Raw genomic sequence first — 16,056 nt, 5'->3', positions numbered from 1 at the left:
ACAGTTTGGCCGATTAGCTGAATGGAGTTGTTGTAACAGTGTGACTGTATTTTATATTGTCAGCTGTTTGCCATCGTAATCAGTGCTGCCATGCCAACTTTCCGTAAGATCTAGCGAATGAACATCTGGCAGCGCTGTACAGCTGTTTATTGAAAATTACTTAACTTCTTATTAAAATCTTTCATATTTTCCGCCATTTACCTCAAGTAGTTCAACTGTTTAAATAGAGGGACCTTAAGTGAGCTAAGTTAATTTTTGATCTGTATATTTTGGTATATAAGATCTGCGCCGATTTTCTTCAAAAGTTCATAGCAAGTGGGGAAAAAGTGATATACAAAATTACTTAACAAAAACATGCTGCAGGGATTGATTCAGAGGTGAAAATCAACGAAAATTCTTTTGTATGGAACATTAATAACTATTGTTATTTTAGAACCTGCCTGGTGGCATTCAACACGGCACAAACCATCCTAGTGCGCCAGAAGCATGCCTTCGACCGGACCGTGCTCAAGCCGAAGGTCCGCTGCCACTTCCCCAAGCCCCGCGAGGTGAAACGCATCAACGTCCACGCAACGTCCTCGCATGTCCACCCCAGAGGGACGTCGTGTACTGATGCGCAGGATACTGAAGGGCAGACACAATATCTCGCATTAGCCTCTATATCAATAAAGCTTTATTTGGATTTTTACTTTTCATAAAAGTACAGGTAGCTGGTTTAGCATTAATCTTTTTTCATGGAAGACGTGCGCGAATAGAACTGATTGATGCTCTTTGTCAGCCAGCCGGCGTCGTCCTGCTGAAAGACGAACGGCATGTTGCTGCCGACCTGCGGCCCAGGCTCCGTGAAGAACTTTTGCGGAAGGCTGATGTCTCCACAGGATATAAGGCAATTCACTTGGCACATTCGCTCCAGAGGAATGGCCGGCACGAGATACAGCTTCTCTTTCTCAAAGTCAATGGCACGGACGACACCTGATGGGGAATACGCGAAATGATCAGTGAAATAATCAACTGAAATGGTTGAACTCTGCTTACCTATGCCCAGGCACACGGGCAGATCCTGAGCTTCCAGATGGGCCAAGTAAACCACATTGGCTTCCATTCCAGCGATAATGCTACTCTTATCAAGGTCTTCCTCTGTGGAATGGACGACTTGAATATTCACAAAAGATGAGCTGAGGGGCTCGCAGTCAGTCAGGTGCTTGGCACTGCCCCTCAGGCAGGAGCTGAGGCGGACCAACAGATTGGCGAATCTCATATCCCTGGGACTCATTCGCCAGACTCCCTGCTGTCTAGGTGGGACAACACTGGGCAGCTCGTGGAGCGTGTACTTATGGTTTTTACCCTCAACCATGAACGCCGTATTTTTGTAGACATAGGGACCTTTGACCTTTGAAAGGGTCGACCAGTCGAGTAGCGACTTAAAGTTGTTCATGGGTAAAGTACTCGAGATCTGCACCACATCCGTCGGCTTGATGTAGTCCACCAGCAGAGCAATCAGCTCGAGGCCAAATCCCCTGTTGTAGCCCATCGTGTTGATCAGAAAAGGCATGTTGGCATACTCGGGATTATTTTGGATGTGGCTCATCAGCTGGACCACCGCCTCGAAATACTGCTCGTGGCACATGACGATGTTTGTGTCGCCCACGACGTGAGCACGATCCGGCTGCTTGTTCAGTAGGAATCCTGGCCCCAGAAGCGGCTCTTCAATGACAGTGCAGGAGACAGTTTGCTGCAAAAAGATCTCCGGCTGGCCAATGTCCAAATCAATGAACAGTAGGCGTGGAAAAGCGTTCAAATGCCGATTGAGCAGATATCGCAGCAGGGTGGACTTGCCGACACCCTTCCCACCGGTTACCATCAGGCGGCTCGTCTTCTGAATCTTCAGCTTTGTCCACTCATAAGGTACTTGAAGGGTGCGTTTTCTGTCCGAGCTCTGGATGTAGCAGTTGAGCAGCATCTCGCTTTGCGAGTGCGGCACATTAGCCCCATTCACCTGGGGGAACAAAATCTGGCTCATGTACTGCTTTAAAGTTTCGAGCATGTTCTGGTCCTTGGTGTTCCTCTGCAAGAGCACAAGGGCATCCTCCTGACTATTGAAGCACCCCTAAAGGTTGTCCAATTGTGCGCACGTAAAGTTCTCAGACAATTTGTCCCATTCAACCTTCTCATGCATTGGTTTCGCACGCTTTTTCGGAGAAATGCTCACCCAATTGATGCCCTTGGTGGAGTAGATGGTCAAGTTTTGACGTTTTTTGGCTCTGAAGCCGTTCACTGTGATCTGACCAGCCAACAGGGTCAACACGGCAGTGCCATAGAGCTCTATGTCCTCATTGATCACGGCCAGCACATCGTTGCACGTCAGGCTATTCTCAAAGACGCTCAACGCAGGGGGGCAGTAAGGTAGATCTACATTGAAATCCTGGCAGTGCTGCATTGATCGGTTAGCCTCGTCTACTTCCATGGCACTTTCATCATCCTCAGTCACTGCTACTGTTTCCGGCGATGCATGTGGTTCGGTTTCAGTTGGGGACAGATCTTCTTTAACTTCTTCAATAGTGATTAGAGACTCTGCCTCTGAGTCCTGCTGTGCTTCTGGTAGAACTTTTACGTCGCAAATCTTTTCATCCTTCAGGGTGCAGGAACCAAGATCCTCGTTGAATAGCTGTGGTTCGGCTTCCGATGACGATAGTGCTTTTGTCTCCGCATCTTGTTGATCTTCCAGTAGAGCTTCGTTAATAGCGAATGGAGAGGCCAAATCCAAGGCCTCTTTATCATCAATTGGTATTTTATATTCTTTATCCGGCTCAATTCCAGCTTCTTTATCGTTGATGGATTGGATAGTCGATTCCTGAGTTTTAATTCCACAGTCATGCCCATCGGTGAGCTCTTCTATGGTTGCGGATTTCTCATCGTTGTAGAAAATGACGATCTTTTGAATGGATCCCGTCACAAATAAACGGTTTGTTGATTGAGCGTTCTTATTTTTAGGAAAGTAAACAAATTTTTTGATTGTTCTTTCAAGTACCATTGGCACCCGCCAGGCAGTCTTAGATTCTATAATAAAACAAAATTAATAGAGAAAAATAGATTGGGACGTTTAGTACTCACGTGTGTATAGAAAAAAATCAGTCTTTTGGTCATCATCAGAGTTACTGTTACTCCCAAGAGGTCCCACTTCAGAGGACGTATCATGAGATGCCTCCAGGTCCAGCTCGGATTCACTGGAATCCTCTGTGGAATCGGCAATATCACTGGTTTCTTTAGTAAAGCAGTTGTGAATAGTTTAGTTGTTTTATTTTAAGTACATACCATCCTGCAAGTAACACAATTCCGACCATATTTTATTTGCGACTTCTGTTTTGGGCTCCACACCAATGCCAACATCAGATTTCTTAAATTTTTTTAGACAACCCGCAGTGGTTGTTATCCAGGAGACTGATCGCTTCTTTGGCGCAAGAATATCTGAAGCGTGTGCGGTGCCCTCAGACTCAGCTTCAATGGTGTCCCACATGTTACACTGCTTCACAGCGAGTTTCTTAGTTAATTCTTGGTCCACCTGTTGAGTTTCTCGTTTTAATTTTGTTTTAACAATCATATCAGTCATTTTTCAGTCAAACAAAAAAACCCGGCGCATGTGAACAGTCGATAAAAAGTAAAACAAATCAGCTGACTTATCGAATATCGTACGGCTCTCAGAAATATGGCATCTCATTTTAAAAATATACCGTAAATATACTGACGAAATCAAGTTATATTTTACATATTCCTCGTTTTTGATATTCCATGGAATATTACTAGCTATATAGATAATTTAGTCATGCCCACATCATTTTATCCGATTAATGAATCTATTTTCTTCAAGGTTGGTTAGTTTTTAGTCCTTGCTTTTATTGCATTTTGTGTAAAAAAAGGTTTTAGCGAAAATGGTCAAACAAATGAAACGTAATAAAACGTAAGAGAAAAATCGTTCCAATTGCTCAATTTCTTTATTCCGTTGAATAATGCTGACTAACTAAAACGTTTAGCTTTGCCCATATAATTTCAGGCTATTAATGAATACATTTTTTACCTGATTGACTACTTTTAAGTACCCTGATTTTTATTGTATAGTGTATAAAACAAGGTTTAAGCAAAAAGGGTCAACAAAAAACAGTGGCAACGTAAGTGAGTGTGAAATGTCAGTCAACCGGAGTGTGGGCACAGGCAACCCTATTTCGTTGAAATATATGAAGAAACTGTTTTTCCAAGCTGTTTCAAGACGCAATTAATATAGAAATGATCTCAGATTGTTATGTTTTGGACATTTTAATGCAAATGATTAGGGTCTTGTAAATATATCTCGATCCCGATACCCATGCTTGGTTTCTGTAAGAAGACCAAAACCTGCAAAATATCGTTGAAATACCTTTAAAACAGAAACTGACTAGTTTTGGCCTTTATTGGTGCATTAGATGGCAAACATTTTTTCGGTTCTTGAGCATCCATTTCCCAGGGTATGCAAAATGTTGCTCAATCCGCGCAATGTTGTGGAACAATGCTGCTCGATTTCACGGCACATGAGTCTGGCCCTTACAAATTAATGTTGCCAGCAACATTAAACGTATGAAAACGTAAGTGGGGATGGAATGCAAGGGACATTGTTGAGCTGAAAAGGACATTGTATCCCGGAAAAATTCCCTCAATTTGAGAAAATTTCCCACCACAAAATAGAGAGTAAGTCCCAAAAAAAAGAGAGCAAGTCCCAATAAAATATACTGTCTCACTCTAAAAAATACCAAAAATGTATCATATTCCTCGTTTTTTATCTTCCGTCAAATATTCCCAGCTAAATCGAACATTTAGCTCAACCCACATAATTTTACCCCATTAATGAATTTATTTTCTACTTGACTGGCCTATTCTAAATACTTGCTTTAATTGGATTTCTGTATACCGTTTAAAATTAAAAATAATAGATTGATGAAATTGACCATTATATACCGATATCGGTATATTTCAACCGATCGGTTCAATTTTGACCTAAAAAAATACCAAAAAGTATTAAAAATACCGTAAACGGTCACCCTGTTCCCTGTTTTAATACTGATCTACAATGGACTACTAATCTCCCAACATGGCAAGGTATATGGCCTAGAGAGGTAACAAAATAGAATGAACTATAAATTATAGTCTATAATGCATCCAAATGTATCCTCGTGCTAAAACATCCTGCAATGCGCATTCAAGCCAATTGGTTGAGTCACTATCGGAAAACTATCACAGCTATCTAGGGGGCGCCACAAGCCATCCGCTAGTATCATTTGGCGCGATATTTGAAACTGAGAAAACACTGTATTGAAGCGACCAGAACGAAACGTGAATGGAATTTAATTGATGCCATGAGATTCATCATATTTAACACACCCAATAACATCCGTTTACTAATTAGACCTGTCAAAATTTCCATGATGGTCTTTGCCCAAACAAAATCAAATTAAGGCTTAATCGAAGAAAACACCAAGCACTGACATCAGATCAGGCGTGTGACGAACCTAGTGATAATTAGTCCACCTATATCCACAGATGACGTGTGACTGGGTCCCAGTCCAATGTGAGAAGTGCTCCTCTCTGTTTAGGTCTGGTTAAATAGAAACGTGCCCCTTTCTCACTTTTTGTCGCCTGTGGGAATGTCGAGAATGAATCAATCGTCAATCAATGCCCCGCAGAAAGCGCATCCCAGTCAAAGCTGATTAGCACTTTGCCGACTCTGATTCCCACTCCTCCACGGAAGCCTTCACGGCGATGTTGAACCCACATTACTGTCTCAATTAGACCGAGTGCATTTCCGAGTAATTCAAGGGATTCCAATGATTCACTTGGCGATCGCTTAGAGAGCCTCTCTGGAATGTCGCCTGTAATCAGGGTAGAACCAAATAATACCGAATAATCCAAATCCCGCAAATGTCTTTTGATAAGACGAGTACCAATTTAATATTGTTTTTCACTCTGACATTTGTTGACGTCGGCCTCTGGGGACCGCTTATCGCCAGCCATTTGTCTTATTGCGTTCCAAGCCGGCTTTCGGCTCAAGAAACTAATTCAATGAAATGAAATTCGTTGTGCCAGGCAGAGATCTCTGTGCTCCCCGTCTAAAAATACCCAAACCCAGACAAACAAACGGAGAGGAGAGGAAAAGAAATGTAGGCAGAGTCAGACTTTGGATCCGTGGTGGGGTTTTGGGTCTTTGGATAGATGGATGTTGATAGGTGTTGATGGGCAATTTCGCTAAATGATTTCCAATTGTATAAATCCGATGGCATTTGCTTTATTTTGGCATGCGGCGGCCCCCAACCGGTTGGCCATTGACACGGGACCAAGACTTGCCTTGTCAATCGGGTTCAGCATCGAGGCTCTAAGCGTAAGCGTAGATGGATTCTTGATTCTTGATCGGGTTCTAATCACGTGTGGCATGGTGCGGTGTGAGGGGAAGGGCGACCTCCTCCAATAATCAGCTCTGTTTGTCTCCGGCATCGGCATCGGCAACGGCAACGGCTCCCACCCAGGCCAGGCCAGGCCAGGGCAGGCCAATTCAGTGAAGCGGAGCTCATTACCATTTCAAGACCCACTCGACCTTCAGTCTCCTCAAGCATGAAAGTCAATTTTCAAGTGCCTACAACTCGCTTCGAGCCCCGCAACTTGTGTGTTGACAATTTTCCAAGCCCAAGCGTAAAGCCGAAGACCGAAGACGCAGCTGTAGTTTAATGCGTCATCAAACGGAGATTTGCATAAGTTGAGCAGCTCGCGCACATAATTATCTTCAAATTGGTTCCGATTCGGTCTATTAGATATATCTCACTCATCGCTATGCGACGACAATTAACCGATCAGCTTTACGACTCGACCTGTCTACCTGTCTGCCGGCTTCCGTGTTGCCCCGCTCCGCCACTCCTTCGCTCCATTCCCATTGAAATTTCCGTTTACCCTACCCAAATGTCACAATCCTGTGATTCCATCCGGTGCGTAAAAGACTCAGCTGTCGGATCTCTGCGGATTAGTGCCTTTGATTAATAAGTGCGTCATGGAAAAGTTTAATTAAAATCGAAATCAAAATCAAAATCGTAGTGCTAAATGCAAACGACAAAAATATTGAACGACTATGTGACGCATTTTCCTCACCGCAGTTGCGACTCCTGTTTAGAGTCCCTTTGCCTATGGCGCTAATTACGTGACCAGCAGCTGGCGGAGAAGCCAATCAAGCCAAGTGCCGGCCAACACCATTGCCAACAATTTGGCAATTTGACAATTTGGCTTAAAGACGTTGCTCCGTGCTCTTGCGCCCCTTCCCGGAGTGGGATACACCGCGATATCGGTAACACTTAGCATCGAAAGCGTCAAGTGCCATGGAGTGGAGTGGAGTGTAGTGGAGGAGGCGAAACCAATTCCAAAACCAAAACCCGTTCAGCATACAAAAACGTCACGAAGCCCTAGAGTCAGAGAGTGAGAGGAGACCCAGGGCCGTATAAAAGTGAATTTGTGACAAAAATTCTAAACAGTTCAAGCGCACGCTCAGCAGCGTTAAGATCGCATCGAGAATACGAGTAAAAAACACCAAAAACAAGGTGATAAGCGGCTACTGATAACAAAAAGCAATATAGACATCCATCATCATCGGAATCTAGATCGGCATCGCATCGGAATTTGTGTAATCTGGATTTGACACTTCGCGAGTGCCTTAAACAAATTGAAAATTTGAACCCAATTTGGAACAAAGTGCGAAAGTGATCTAACCAGAAACAGAACCTGACACCAAACACCACAATCATTACACCTGAAAACCATTAAACGGAACGGAACTTCAACGCCCCAATCAAAAAGATGTTTGCATACATTTGGCAAGTGAGTATTGTAGCGGTTTGGGGATCGTTATAAAGATCGGAAATTTATGAAACAAAAGAAAACAACAAAGAAGAAACGTGTTTAAGCGATTAACATTTTCAAAAAAATTCAATCAACAAATTAAGGCTGCCAAATATTTATTTGTATATATATATATATATATATATACAATTATATATATACAATTTATATATATATATATATATATATATATATATATATATATATATATATATATATATATATATATATGGATATATGGATATATATACATACATATGTATATGGAATTCTACTCCTATAAGATAAGCCCCGCACAGCTAACGTACTTTGATTATTTTTGGCGCCGGACAAGGCCAAAAGCATTATTAAATCAAGTTATTCTATTCCTTATGCTGTCTTGATGGCTTTCAATCTTGTGATGTGATCTGATCTGAACTGATCCGATCTGATCTTCATGAGGAAGTGCGCTATAAAAGAGCACTTAAGGGGTGCTCTTTTTTCTGCTGCTTTTCGACTGGTACTGCACTTGTCAGTGGATTCGTGTTGGCAATCCTGTTGCCTTCATTCGGTTTTACAAATTGTTAACCCTGAACCACAAAAACCACAAAACCTCAACCGGTTACAGCCCAGAAATCCATATTATCAGTCTTCTCCTTTGCTGCGTTTTTCTTGATTAAAATTAATTATACCCGATACTCAGAATGAGTATTGGGGTATGTTAGATTTGTGGTGAAAATGGATGTGTGTAACGTCCAGAAGGAATCGTTTCCGACCCCATAAAGTATATATATTCTTGATCAGCATCAATAGCCGAGTCGATTGAGCCCTGTCTGTCTGTCCGTCCGTCCGTCTGTCCGTCTGTCCGTCCCCTTCAGCGCCTAGTGCTCAAAGACTATAAGAGCTAGAGCAACGATGTTTTGGATTTAGACTTCTGTGATATGTCACTGCTACAAAAATATTTCAAAACTTCGTCCCGCATCTGTGGCATCCACATTTTTAAAGATACGATAAAACCAAAAACGCAGAATCGTAGAGAATGACCATATCCTTTCGACTGCAGAATCTGAATTAAATCGTATAATTATTATAGCCAGCATCAAGAAAACAATTTCATTCTTTCTCGCTCTGTCTCTCTCTAACACAAAGGTTTCATGGTCGGTTTTGCCAATTGCAAAATATGAGTTCAAGGATCTCAGAACCTGTAAAAGCCAGAGCAACCAAATTTGGTATCCACACTCCTGTAATATCGGACCTTGACCGTTTCGTGTCCAAATTTCGCACACCCCCTTCCGCCCCCGCAAAGGACGAAAATCTGGGGCATCCACAAATCTCAGAGACTATTAAGGCTAGAGTAACCAAATTTGGTATCCGCACTTCTGTTAGATCTCACTATAAAACGTATGTCTCAGAATTTCGCCCCACCCCCTTCCGCCCCCACAAAGAACGAAAATCTGTTGCATCCACAATATTGCACATTCGAGAAAACTAAAAACGCAGAATCATAGATAACGACCATATCAGATTGCTGAATCTGGTTTAGATCAGATAATTTTTATAGCCAAAAGGAACAAATCAATTTGCAGTGGCTACGCAGCGCCCGACGTCACGCTCAGACTGATTTTCTGTCTCTCTCGCACGCACTCTTTGTCGTGTCGTTTAATATTAGCGGCGTCTGCCGGAGGAGAGCCATACTGACTTAGTATCGGGTATAACTGTAGAGTTGCGGTGTCCGCAGCAACTCACAACGTTCCCCCTCGTTTTGGGTCTGTGGTCTGCAGTTTTACATAATCCAATCTCCTTCAATCTGCAACCAAGCAAAATTACCAACAATGAATCATAGAAAATTCCTCGAAGGCAAAGGCGATCCATCACTTAAGAAGTGCGCAATTTGATTGCGGTTATATCATTGATACATTGATACTCCAGCTGTTGGATTCATTTAAATTAATTATTGTATGCTAATTCACAGCATAAGCTCGCAGATCAGAGACCCGTCTGGGCTGTCCGGGCGGGCAGGTTCTATTGTGCATGGCTGGCACCGCTTTGTTCTGTCCTCCAGCGGCTATTCACACCTCCTCATGTACTGAACTGAACTGACTTCTCCTTTTTTTTTCTCTCTTTCCTCTTCCGCAGACTTCAACTGTGATCCTGCTCTTGGCGATAGATCTGAGTTTGACGGCTGCCCGGCCGCAGCTGCAAGAGGTCCCGCACGCGCTTCTGGACATTGAGACACCCAATCACTTCAGCTACAGTCCCTCGCCGCTCCAGCAGCCGGACAGCCTGAGGTCCAAGCCGTACTTTGACTTCCTGAGCACACTTTATGCCCACGATACGGCCAAGTCGAATCTGTTCCGCCCGTATTCGGGACGCCCGCGTCGCGATGCACTCAGCCCCATCGCCAGCAAGAGCCACAGCCACAGGCAGGAGCGTAAACGTCGCGCAATCGTTTTCCGGCCGCTGTTTGTCTACAAGCAGCAGGAGATCCGGAAACAGGAAATCAAGGACAGGCAGGCAGAGAGACGCATTGACCAGCAGGCAAACGTCCGCCTGTAGTCGGCAGCCATAAGGCAAGTAACCAAGGATGCCATGTCCATTGGTCTTCTACAGGGTCCACTAGCACTTAGCCTCTATTGTGTCCTTAGCGTTAAGCATAGCCCGCACAAAGCACCGCAGCACGACGAGCGGAGGAGAAATCATTTATATATACATATAGTAAACGCCACTCGCACCATCTCCACCTCCAGCACCCACCCACCCGCTTAGAATAAGTCCAGATTATTTGTTATACATTTTGTTACTGCAATGTTTGATTAAAGATAACACAATCGATTTTGATACGAAATGCGGGTACGTCCACGCGTCTGTCTGTTCTATTCGCCCCACACAATGCTCTCGATCCAGTCCGTGAACAGGTGCACCTTGGTGTAGACGCTGGGCAGGCCCTTCTCGCCGCATACTAGGCCGTACGAAGTGATGCCTATGACCTGCTTGAGGCAGGCGAATGACGAGTGCCGCCGGAGTCGCCGTAGCAGGTGTCGGCATTGCTGGACCGGGAGCCTGCACACAGCTGGGTGCGTATGTCGATGTGGTGCTCCAGTCGCCGGCTGCACTGCTCTTCGCTGAAACGCTCCAGGCTCACCTTGAGCAGGTGCGAGGAGGATCGTCCACCCTCCTTGACGGCTCCCCAGCCGGCGGTTATTAGCTGAAGATGCTCGTTGCCACTGGAGGGCGGCCGGCACGCAGACGCCACATACTCGTCAGTTCCACGAGTGTAATGTCGTTCTTGCGGCTGCCGTTATCCTCCTCATCGTAGGAAGGATGCACTACAAAATTGACCACCCGAAAGTCCTGAGGCCGGGCATCGTCGGTATCGTTCTTGTGGTCAAGTTCTCCCAGCCGCACAACATATTTCGGAGAATCGAAATTGGGATCCAGGCGCTCCTCCTTCTTCCTGCAAAGGAAGCGATAAACATATATACAGGAGAACAGATCGCTGGTACAGCACTCACTCGTTTGTGTCCAGGCAATTGGCGGCGGTGAGAATGAACTTGGGATGGATCAAAGACCCTCCGCAGTCCCAGTCGATGGTCGTACATCCCCTCTGGCGTTGCGCGAGCAGGGCCATGAAGGGGAACTCTCGGCCAGCGGCCTTCGTTCCGCCTACAATCAATGGAGTGGTGCGGCAGGAGGCCCTTATCTCATTGAAGCGACGACATTCTGCGGCCAAACATTTTTGAATGCGCTTTTAAACCTTATAGGAAAAGATTATCTCATCCATGCTCACCCCTTTCGAATCTTCTGCTGCTTTCGACCGGATTCACGGTCTGTTTCTGGATCTGAACATCCAGAGCCATGGGACAGCAAACGATGTGGTTGAACTCATCGCAGTACTTGAGGGCGGGCCCAATGGCGGCCAGGTTGTAGAAGACTGTCGGGCAGTCAGCCGCGGTCAAATCTCTGCACTCTCCGGTTCCATTATCGCAGAATTCAGCACAAACATTTGGGGCCATTGGGATTGCCTTTGCCCAGAGTAGTAGCATAGCCAGCGGCAGAACCTGCATCTTCGTTGGCCACGTTTCAAAAACTGATCAGATACGATCAGTATGTACGCGAGAAAGAACCAACACAGGCTGAGAGTTTGCAAAGCGATAAGGCATCGGGCTCCCAGCTTCACTGACAGCTTCACTACAGGAACTACAAGTTGTAGGTAGCGCGTGAAATATAAAGATTACTAGTTAGGATTAAAGTAGGACACCACACACCCGTTGTGGGATCAGGTGGATGCATTAGGATTTGAGTAGACTTCCATTTCCCCCGCTTTTATAATTCGGCGATTAGGCAAATGATGCGTGCAATCCAGAGACACGAAACGCCCAAGGGCAGACAAAAATTTATTACATTTATTAGGTATTATTATGAGAATTCAGGAGCTCTTCCAGGATCCATCGCTGTATAGTTTCATCCGTTCTGATGCAATGGATAAAATGGTATGTCGTATTCCATTAATTGATAGGCCTTTAAGACGCAATCTAGATGTTCCAAGACCGTTTTTTTTAATTTTTCGTGTGTGTGGCACTGTAAGTCCTGAATCCATTCTCTTGTCCTATCGTGAATCCGTAACTGAATGCCTTATCGTAAGTATGGCGGCGAGTATATCTCCACTTCGTCCTTTGATTCCATCGGAAAGAAGAGTAATTATGAAACATGGTCGACTTAGTTTTGCACACGCTTTGAAGCTTCTGATCGTCGGGATAGTAGTTTACGCTTGGCGACGACGCCAAGTGGATTCGGGGATATCCGGCTCAGCTGCTTAGCAGCGAGGCGAGTGTCATGCCACACATTGGCGTAGGTGACATACCAGGGGTTATCTACTCGCCTGGCCAGGTGGGCTATTCCGCGAGCTAGTGGCAAGGTTAGCTCCTTGGGCCAAGCGGAGCGATCTCCTATAGCTTGCCGCTTTTCTGCGCTGCCCTCTCGCCTGCCGCTGTCCAGGTTGTTTTTTCCGCTAGTAGCGACCACCGTGGAAATTTCGCTACGCATGCCCAGGCGCGTAGGCTCCGGTTCACGGTTCGTCGCATTCTTACCAATCCTTGGTCTCTCAAAGTCAACATGGGACTGCTGAGGCTGGAGCGACTCGTTCGTGCCAGGAGGACGCTCTTTGGAAAGATCTTCTGTAACTCGCCGCTTTCCATCGCCGCTTCCTCGCTTATAACTGAACTGGAACAATTTACGTGTACGGTACAGACCCGTTGGCTGTCGAAATGACTGCCCGTGAGAATCCGTGATATTACCGGCTATCGGGGTGGGCTGCCTGAGCGACTCGTCGATGTCTCCTGGTAGCTGGACACGGTAGACCGACGCTGCTAGTAGCCCATGCGGATGGATCATCTGGGAAATGGTAACAGTACGATACAGTAATAGTACGGTACGGTAATAGTACTTACGGAGTATAAAATGCAGCAAATGCAGAGAACTGGGAACGGCCATCTTATCATATTGCTCGATAATTCATTCATATTCCTCGCTATCTGATAAAGATCGTATGATAGTTCTTGGTGACTTCAACTTGCCAGGAACTGTTTGGTCTTCGGTAAACGAGTCTAGTATCCTAGTGCCCATGTCACGACATGACTTTGTTGACGGCTTGCTTGACCTATCCCTGTCTCAAGTCAACCATGTGAAAAATTCCTTGGGTCGATTGCTTGATCTGTGCTTTGTATCGGATCCGACCATAGTGTTGTTAACCCGAGCCCTTCCGCTCACTATACCTGAAGACGCCTACCACCCTACTTTCGAGGTGTCGCTAGATATAGGACCAACTGTATTGGATCGGTCGAGTAGGCTGCCCGAACGTGTCCGCTGCTTTCGTAAAGCCGAGTTTGCGAAGCTTAATAACCTCATTAGGGATTTTGATTGGTCCGCTTTGTACTTGTGCACTGATATCATAAAAGGCACAAACATTTTTTACAATGCTCTTGGCACATTTTTCGATTGTTGTGTCCCGCTTTCTTGTCCGACTAGATCTGGAAAACCCCCTTGGTTTACCAAAGAGTTATCCAGTCTAAAAAACTTAAAATCAAGACTTTATAAAAAATTTCAAGAAGTGGGATCTCCTACTTCTCACTCTCGCTATGTATTAGCTCGGTCAAACTTTTCAGTTCTTAATGCTCAATGCTATAAGAACTACCTATCTCGATGCAGGATACGTTTTTCTCAGGACCCTAAACAGTTTTACAGCTTCGTAAACAGTAAGCGTAGAACGTCTGCACACCCATCCTCGCTATCATTTTGTAATACGTCGGCAAATAATGATCAGGCAATTGCCGATCTTTTTGCCCAATTCTTCCAAACCACCTATTCTGAGGAAAGCTACTCTGGTCATCCGTACCCATACGGTTTACCGAGGTCGAACGGCATTTTCAGTCCCTTGTTAAATGAATGTTCCCTACTTCATGATCTTCGACTAGTTAAGCCGGTGTTTTCACCGGGTCCAGACGGGGTTCCAGGTTGTGTACTCAGGTACTGCGCCGAGGCTCTGTGTGGACCTTTGCTTAAACTATTCACCCTATCCATTGATTCTTCTTGCTTCCCCCCGATGTGGAAGGAATCGTTTATAATTCCTTTCCATAAAAAAGGTAGCAAGTCTGATGCAAAAAATTATAGAGGTATAGCAAAGTTATCCGCTATTCCTAAAATGTTTGAGAGGGTTTTAACTCCGCACTTGCAACATCTCTGCAAGTCACTTATATCTCCAACTCAGCATGGATTTATAAGGCGGCGATCAACCACCACGAACTTGTTAGAGTTTACCTCTTTCATTATTAAAGGCTTTCAATGTAACTTACAGACGGATGTTATTTACACCGACTTTAGTAAAGCATTCGACTCTGTAAACCATTCCCTTTTAGCGCATAAACTTGACCATTTAGGGTTTCCGCCCAACCTCCTGAGATGGATTTCTAGCTATCTTTGTTCTAGGTCTCAAAGAGTCCTCTTCAAAAACTCCCTCTCTTTACCAGTAAAGGTTTCTTCGGGAGTACCACAAGGCAGCCATCTAGGCCCCTTACTCTTCACACTCTTTATTAATGACTTACCTTCAGTATTAACATACTCTCGAGTACTTTTGTATGCGGATGATGTTAAACTCTGTGTCCAGTACAAGGACATTTCATTTCATTCTCGCTTGCAATCCGATCTCAATAACTTTCAGTCATGGTGTTGTGCAAACTTGTTACACCTTAATGCCTCGAAATGCAAAGTTATGACATTTCATCGTTCTAGCCCTTTGTTGGCTCCCTACACCCTATTTGGTGTTTCTCTTGAGAGAATTACCCTGGTGGATGATCTGGGTGTTATGTTAGACCGAACACATTTCTACCATGGTAAATAAGACCATGGGCGTGCTTGGGTTTATAAAGAGGTGGTCAAAGGAATTTGACGACCCCTATATAACAAAGACTCTCTATACCTCGCTTGTTCGTCCGATCTTAGAATACGGCTCCTGTGTATGGTGCCCTCAGTACAAAGTACACCAGGACCGTATAGAATCAGTACAGAAAAACTTTTTACTCTTTGCTCTGCGGGGCCTTAACTGGGATGCGGGTGTAAGACTCCCATCTTACTCTAGTAGACTACTATTAGTAAACCTCCCATCCTTAGTTAACCGTAGCAAAATGCTTGGTGTGATATTTATGCACAACTTGATCAGGGGTGACATAGACAGCCCTGATCTGTTGAGCCGCATAAACTTCACGATTCCTATTAGACTGACTAGAAATTTTATACCGTTGTTCCTTCCACTTTGTAGATCGAATTATTCCTTGCATGAACCGTTTAGGGTCTTATGCTCGGATTATAATTCCCTCTACCATATTATATCCACCACTAATTCTCTTCCTCTTATTAAATTATTAATCCTTACACACCTTTCTATTAATTAGTAACTGTAGTGGTATTTGTACTTTGATTGCATGCTTAGTTTCTTAGTAAGTTTAGTACTAATTTTCCTCGAATGTTAGTCTAATAGCTATCTTTCTTGCATGTTCGCGTTTGGTTCGGCTACGCACCGCGCGTCATGCGGCAGCGCCCCTCGGTCGGTTGGGCGGGAGGAGGGCTGCGGTTTGCCTGGGATCCGCGCGTAACAGCCTTCTGCTGGTGTCACACGGGCCACTTGAC

At 44.7% G+C, this 16,056-nt stretch overlaps 1 protein-coding gene and 3 pseudogenes across 1 annotated transcript; 2 read left to right on the top strand and 2 right to left on the bottom strand.

Annotated features, from left to right (window-relative positions):
* Positions 1 to 101: 101 nt before the first annotated feature.
* Positions 102 to 709, top strand: LOC117192503 (annotated as a pseudogene).
* On the bottom strand, positions 651 to 3,617 carry LOC117192484 (annotated as a pseudogene).
* A 3,935-nt stretch (positions 3,618 to 7,552) lies between these two features.
* Positions 7,553 to 10,723, top strand: LOC117193571. Its single transcript, XM_033398317.1, has 2 exons — positions 7,553 to 7,878; positions 10,015 to 10,723. The coding sequence occupies exons 1-2, from the start codon at positions 7,858 to 7,860 to the stop codon at positions 10,432 to 10,434; spliced, it is 441 nt and encodes a 146-aa protein (XP_033254208.1). The 5' UTR covers positions 7,553 to 7,857; the 3' UTR covers positions 10,435 to 10,723.
* On the bottom strand, positions 10,712 to 11,998 carry LOC117193572 (annotated as a pseudogene).
* Between the last annotated feature and the right edge of the window lie 4,058 nt (positions 11,999 to 16,056).

The sequence above is a fragment of the Drosophila miranda genome (genome assembly GCF_003369915.1).
Source record: "Drosophila miranda strain MSH22 chromosome Y unlocalized genomic scaffold, D.miranda_PacBio2.1 Contig_Y2_pilon, whole genome shotgun sequence".
Classification (NCBI taxonomy): Eukaryota; Metazoa; Arthropoda; class Insecta; order Diptera; family Drosophilidae; genus Drosophila; species Drosophila miranda.
The sequence above is the reverse complement of the archived record's forward strand: the minus strand, read 5'-3'. Positions and strand labels throughout refer to the sequence as shown.

What these genes read in the sequence shown, in the direction of transcription:
- LOC117193571 (XM_033398317.1), top strand. Translation starts at nt 7,858, where the DNA reads ATGTTTGCATACATTTGGCAA. An exon ending in TGTTTGCATACATTTGGCAA is followed by an intron (nt 7,879 to 10,014) that starts GTGAGTATTGTA and finishes CCTCTTCCGCAG; the next exon opens with ACTTCAACTGTGATCCTGCT.